The 7151-nt window shown below is 26.9% G+C and overlaps 1 protein-coding gene across 1 annotated transcript; it reads left to right on the top strand.

The window, feature by feature from the left end:
- The first annotated feature begins 607 nt into the window (after window positions 1–607).
- On the top strand, window positions 608–4509 carry LOC137929533 (1-acyl-sn-glycerol-3-phosphate acyltransferase alpha-like). Its single transcript, XM_068772529.1, has 5 exons — window positions 608–944; window positions 1751–1884; window positions 2468–2649; window positions 2739–2907; window positions 3101–4509. The coding sequence occupies exons 1-5, from the start codon at window positions 754–756 to the stop codon at window positions 3271–3273; spliced, it is 849 nt and encodes a 282-aa protein (XP_068628630.1). The 5' UTR covers window positions 608–753; the 3' UTR covers window positions 3274–4509.
- Window positions 4510–7151: the final 2642 nt, after the last annotated feature.

Here is a 7151-nt window from a genome sequence, read left to right as displayed (position 1 = left end):
TTCATCGATACTGAAGCATAAACAAAAAAGAATGATAATGTAATTCTTATTTCATACATTAATTTTCCAAAAATATAGTAGTGACCATTTTTTTACCAAAAAATACCAAAAAGGGTGACGCAGTCTTTAGTAACACAGAACCTAGTAATTTTACTGGCAACAACGCCTTGAACTGGTATGCAGTCCAGCTGCATTCGCAAATCAGTATAACGATTGATTTAGATATTGCATGTAGACAGTCTTATACAAAAAATAATTAGGATGTGTATTTCTTCGTTGTATAAAAATTGTCACTTGAACTTACAAAAGAACTATTAAAATCTGCATTGTCTCTGAAGCCGTAAAATGAAACATTAAGTTTTTTTTGTTATTACCAATATTAAATGATATGTATTATTTGTATTGTTTGTATATTGTAATTAAGTATCATCATTTACCATAGATCATGCATGATCATGTCTAGTTATCTGTACACTTCTGGGCAATGAACACTGACACTTACTGTCAAAGTTACAGCTGTCAAGTCTGTCATGAGTCACAACCGTAAAGAATATTAAAGTCTTTAATTCGTGAGTCGTTATTTACAACAAAAGTTGCGCCTGTGAAGACTTGTATTCTGTGTGCATACAATTTTTTCAATCGTTGCGAAAGCCTTAGTATATTCGAAATTTGTTACGCTATACAAATATTCAGTTTTTTTAGGTTTCAAGTGTTTCGAACGATACCACTATAGCTAAAAAAACAATAGTAAATATGTGGGATAAATTAATTTATATTTTTGTGATTACTTTATCAACTTACATTTTAAAACAGCTTTTCTCAGAGACCCCTAATTTTGTTAAGTACAAATCAAAATTTCTAATATTTTACATCGTCTCGTCTGTTGTTTCATTAATATTGATACCATTTTTCGTTTTTAACCCGAAAAATGTTCTCAATTCTCTGTAAGTATATAATTCCGTTGTTTTGTACATTTTTAAAAAAATTTTGAACAGTTTTAATGTAATGCAAACCTTTTCAAGTAAATCCATTATTTGATCTGGAAAAAAGGATGGATGGTGGCAAAAAATGGTGGATATTTTTCATTTTTAACTTACAAGTTAATATTGAATTGAAATTAACATAATTTTGCTTAGTTTCCTTTTTATTAAGTATTTGGTAAGATTTTATTGTGTTTTGTTTGAAAAATTGTATAGGATATTGAAACAATTACTTTTAAACAATTAATTTAAATTAGTTACATGTTTATAACATAGTTATTATTAATAACTATTATTATTTTACATTTAGATAAAAATATTACAAACATTTATCTACATTCACTTATAAAATTATTACTTATGAGTTTAAATAACACAAACATTGTCATATAGATAATAATTTTTCACTTTCAAAAATATTTGAGCATAGTTTTTATTATTTCTATTACTTTTTTGAAGATAAATTTTATTCTCTTCATACTTTTAATTTTCACTATTTTTAAATAAATGTCTTGGAAATTCAATCATATCTCTATTAGTAAAGATTTAATGTTTTGTTTCTTGATTTGAAATTTTATTCTTACAATCAGCTTAGATTGATTTACTTTGGTTACTTAAAATATATTTCATAACACTACAAAGTTATCGACCATAGTGTTGTCATATTCTAGCACAATTATTATTTTTAACAAAGTAGGTTAAAACCTGTGTAAATACTATCATTTCAATGCATCAGTAACTATAAAATGTAAGTGTTCAATGTTTTACAGATTTGGTACACAAATTATAAAACATGTAACCAAAGTTATTGAAGTTAAGTGGTTTCTAAGAAATGGTAAAGTATTAGCAGAAGATAGAGGAGCAGTGATAGTGTCCAACCATCAGTCATCTTTAGATATTCTTGGTAAATAAATTATTTTATGAATGTATACCAAAAAACAGAATTTATTATCTGATGTAGTGACCAGCATTTGATTTCCTATATCTGTAATATCTTTTGTAAGAAATATTGTATAGTATACTAATATATGTATAAATAGTATGTATATAGAGTAGTTAAATCTGATTGTTTTATAAAAAAATTGCTTTTTTAAATGTTGAATATTACTATTTTGTTTTAATGCCTTTACTTGGTAAGCTTTATAGTTTAATTCCTTCATAACTTAATGTATTCACCTAAATTTTTCTATTTTAACCAGTTATTAGGTTATTGCATTATCAATATTGAAAATTAGACTTATCTTTACAGTAATAAATTAAAATAGGAATTGCCTGTTATTAGAGTAATTAGGGTATTAGCATTATAATTGCAGCATTAATTTTTAAAGAGGGCAACAATTAAAATGAACAAAAATGTTAAGATCTCTTTGTCAGTAATTTATTTTAAATTATGCATACTGCATGTAATACATTGGTTTATATCTATAATTATTTTTTCTTTTGTTTTCATGGATTTTATACTTATATACTTGTTATAAAAATTTCAGGAATGTTCAACATTTGGCATGTAGCTGTAAAAATTGCAGCAATAGCAAGAAAAGAAATATTCTATGTATGGCCATTTGGGTTGGCAGCATATCTTGCTGGAGTTGTATTTATAGACAGAAATAATTCAAAAGATGCGTATAAACAACTAAAGATTACTTCAGATATTATGGTCAAGAATAAGGTATTCATTTAAAAGATAATATTGTTATTGATATTCAAAATATGTACAAAAATTTTTTAAGTGATTAAATTAATAATTATCAATTCTAGACAAAAATATGGGTATTTCCAGAAGGGACAAGAAACAAGGACTTCACAAAATTATTACCATTTAAGAAAGGTGCATTCAACATTGCTGTTGCTGCCCAAGTGCCAATACTGCCAGTTGTCTTTTCACCATACTATTTCATTAATTCGAAAAAATTCATTTTTAACAAAGGTAAGAATATTGGATGTATTTTTAATGAAAAATTCAAATATAGCATGTTTGTTAAATATAAAACTTACATGAATGAATAATAAAAATCCCTGTATTCGTTTAAACACATTAATAGTAGATGTATTTTTCAATAAAATTGAGACATTTTTATCACTTATTGTAAACAAGCCAATTAATAATGATAACTTTTTAGGCCATGCCATAATCCAGTGTCTAGAGCCAGTGCCTACAGAAGGATTAACAATGGAAGATGTTCCAGATCTCATTGTGAAGGTGCGAACTATGATGGAAAATGCCTATAAAGAGCTCTCCAAAGAAGTGCTCAGTGCCTTACCACCAAATTATCCTCTAGCAACCATGGACTGATAAAATTAATCAGATACAGTAAAATGGGGTTCTCTTATAAAATATTTTTAGAGATTTGTGTATTTTTAAAATAATATTCAATGTATTTTCTAAAACACTTTGATTTAGAGAATTTAGTTATATCGAAATATATCACAGAAGCACAAATATTTCATGAAGTAAAGCGATAAATTCTATTGTTTTTCTTCAAGAATTACATTTGCTACTGCCAGACAAAATAAGCACCGCAATGCAGAAAACATTTATTATAATTTGTCCACATAATTGTTTAGTGTAAATGTTATTGAGTGTAGTGTTATGATAACTATATATCGCTAAATTATATAGCTATAAATATTCTTAAGTCAAAAAAATTATAATACAGTTTAACATTTATATTAGCGCTTTTTAATAATTAATATGTATTAAATGAAACTGTCCACCATTTTGAATTACATACATAATCTATTAGATATTTGCTTTGTGATAATAATTTTGTAACTAATTAACTTTAAGTGGCGAACTAAACATCCGTGATTATTTAAGTTAAAATGTTTAATCTTTTCTAGAATTTATGTAAGGATTCGTATTTCGAAGTTTAATTTATTTTTTTAAAAGGATCCTCAAGTGGGAAAAACAACATAATTCACGGAGGTTTATTTATTACAGTCAACTCTTTAGTATTCTGTTACAAGACAAAGCTTTTGTTGCAACAATCCGTATGCTAGGGCTACCAGACTTTTTATCTAAATAGTAGGACACTCAAATTCCAATGTTTTTTGTATGTAGCATTAATCTAAGTCATACTAAAGCGTTCAATTTGAACATATAACAACTTTACTGCTACTTAAATAACACTTTAATTTTAATTGACTGTAATAATTTTTATATCTTATATTAAGTACCGTAACGCATGGAAACCCTATTAGTGACAGTAAAACTTTCATTAGATCGCATGTTGCAATATGTAAAGTCAACAAATTCGAACAGAATACAAAACACGGGTTCGACATAATTTGAACCAATTGAATACAATTACAAAGTCACGTTAGGTCATCTAAATTAAACCACTGTGTCAATTCTATGCGATATATATTTCGAGACATATTTTTTGTGTCACTTTTTTATTTTTCCAGTGATATTAATTTTCGTTAATGCTATTATGTAATAAATATTTTTATTTCGCTTAAAAATTAATTAAAATGAGATATTGTCATTAAATAAGTTTTCAATAGTGACTTAAATCTGACATATATATATGTGTGTGTGTGTGTGTGTGTGTGTGTATGTATATATATATGTGTATATATACATATATATATATAAGTCATGTGTACCGATTTGTGGTCGTGAAACGAATAACTTCGATTAATGTATGAAATAATTTATCAAATAATGTTAAATGCCCAAGTATTATTTACATGTTTTTAAAGATTATTTTGAAAACTATCATGTGCAAATATTAATGTTACTTGAAAACCGGTATTACCATTAACTATTATATATCATTGCTCCACAGATCACCAACAAATTTTTAAAATTTAGTTTTATTTTTAAAAAAGAAGAAATTTTAAAATAACTTAAATTTTCATAAAATATTCATGGTTCTTTAGTTTAAGATTTCTTTTTCTCAAATTACACTTAAAAACATCCGTCTATTGTTTACACAACTCATTATTTTTTTAAAATAAGTCAATTTTTCGTCTGATGCAAGTGGAATCTTAAATGAGCTTTAAACGACGTGTAACTTCGTGCCATAATATTTTACTCCAATCGCTTCTTCTTTTCAGCTGATAGACCCCCACTGTAAAGCAATGGCTCCCCTCAAAGATCGCCATAATGACCGGTCTTGCGCTACCCGCACCTAATGGTGGGTCAACTCAAATCTAACGGCTCGTATATGCAACTCGAACACTCCCTTTCAGCCCTTCGGTTACAAGAACGACGTCCAGCTATGTCGACAGCCTATCCCAATCCCTTATTTATCATGAACCGAGTTGATAAACTTGAATCTCATGTTATTATCTATTAACACTAATGGCACTTTTTTCTTAACACGGAATCAATATTCAGTCTCTTTGAAGTAGTTTCATACTATTTAATTTATGACGGGTTTAGTAGGTTTTTTTTTTTCATTTTTTAATATTTGCACTTTACGTAATTTGTTTTTATCACATCTCTATTATATTCATTGATGGACCTATATCAAACATTCTTATGACAAAATAAAAAAAGGGGAATCATAGTTTTATATTAGTACCTTAAATTAATTATAAAATATTTAAATACTTCAAAAATTATATATTGTAACTGAAAACAATTATTTCCGTTTTATAGATTGAATTCCAATGAAAAATGTTCACAAAACACTTTAGTAGCTTGATGAAACGAGAAATAACTAATCCTTACACTTTGCCATTCACATATTCTCATACACTTGAAAATAAATTTCCATGTTTTTAACATCTGCACTTCCAGCCTTTATATTCATCAAATTATATGTATGTATGTAAAAAGGACTGGAATACCTTTCTAGGCCAGTGTAACCCTGCCAATATGTTTTGGCTATTCTACCAAAAATAAGAAATGTATGGCGTGCATCTGACTATTAACGCCATATATTTTTTTAACTTAACTTTGAATAAAATTGCACATTGTTAGATTTGTGGATTTTATAGCTTCATCCTACTTATGGCTCATCAAAGCGCTAAACTATATAATGTTATATGAAGAAGTATTATAAATATAATAGTCAAAGTATAGATTTAAGCAACATCTAACTTTTTTAATGTATAGCTTATAATAAACAATGTAATACTTTAATTTAAAAAAAACCTAAATGTTATAGCATAATCATTTATTATTAAATTAGGCTACTTTTACTCTAAATGATTAAAAAATTGTTCTGCAGATTATTTGTATCAACCAATCAAAATGGATATCTCGATGAACTAAATATTAAAGTCTGTGGTCTACGATTTATTTGCATGTAATAACTTCACAGTGAAAGGAGCCAGATATTAAGCATCCAAACCACAATCGTGTTTAAATAAGGAAAAAATTCTCTTTTGTCGTTTTTTGATATTGACAAACATTCCCTGCAGTTACTTTTGCGAAGTGGTAAAAATTGGGACATGAGAAGAAAAGTGATTAGTGTAATGAATTTTAAAATAAAGTTGTTCTATAAGCCAGCAGTGTCATTAAACGATGGGGCAAGTCCCCGGTTTTAATAACTTTAGTAAAAGACAGCGTTAATTGTGCGTACTGTATTCAAATTCCTATAGCACATTATATAGCCGGACTATATTTAGCGTGAATTTAGTTTTTATGGTGTTTTAAAATAGGTTTTTAATTCTTGACATTGAATTATACTAACACTGTAGAGAAAATGTAAATTAAAATTCTAAAGTAAAACATATCTATTGCGGCCATCAATTTAGAATAATCAAGAATTTTTATGTATATATATATTTTATGACATATTTTTTCTATGTACCCTCGGTTATATTATCTAAATGACTCCTAAAATTTGTTTTAGTTTACATTACATGGGATTTTAAATATAAAATGCTCAACTCTTTACTGGATGTGTAATAAGTAAATATTTTATAGGCATATAAGTTGATTAAAGTTTTTACTTAAATAATTATTTCAATTAACTAAACCAGTACTTATACTGCATTTTAATCTATTTACTGAACCTTGCATTTTTTTTAATAGGGGCCAAACAATAAACTTTAAATTTTATCTTGTAAAAGGATAAATTATTAGTTTATGACATAACTTATAATTTTATTCGATAAACCTTTACTCAACTAATGTCCCATCTTGTTTCATTATATTGATGAGTAACTATAGCTATTGAAGTAATGTATTAGTAACAAAGAACGACTGCTCCT

Source organism: Battus philenor, unplaced genomic scaffold (genome assembly GCF_028537555.1).
Source record: "Battus philenor isolate CCGP_79_NKW_IND1 unplaced genomic scaffold, ilBatPhil1.0.hap1 SCAF_5, whole genome shotgun sequence".
Lineage (NCBI taxonomy): Eukaryota > Metazoa > Arthropoda > Insecta > Lepidoptera > Papilionidae > Battus > Battus philenor.
This window is presented reverse-complemented; position numbering and strand designations above follow the sequence as displayed.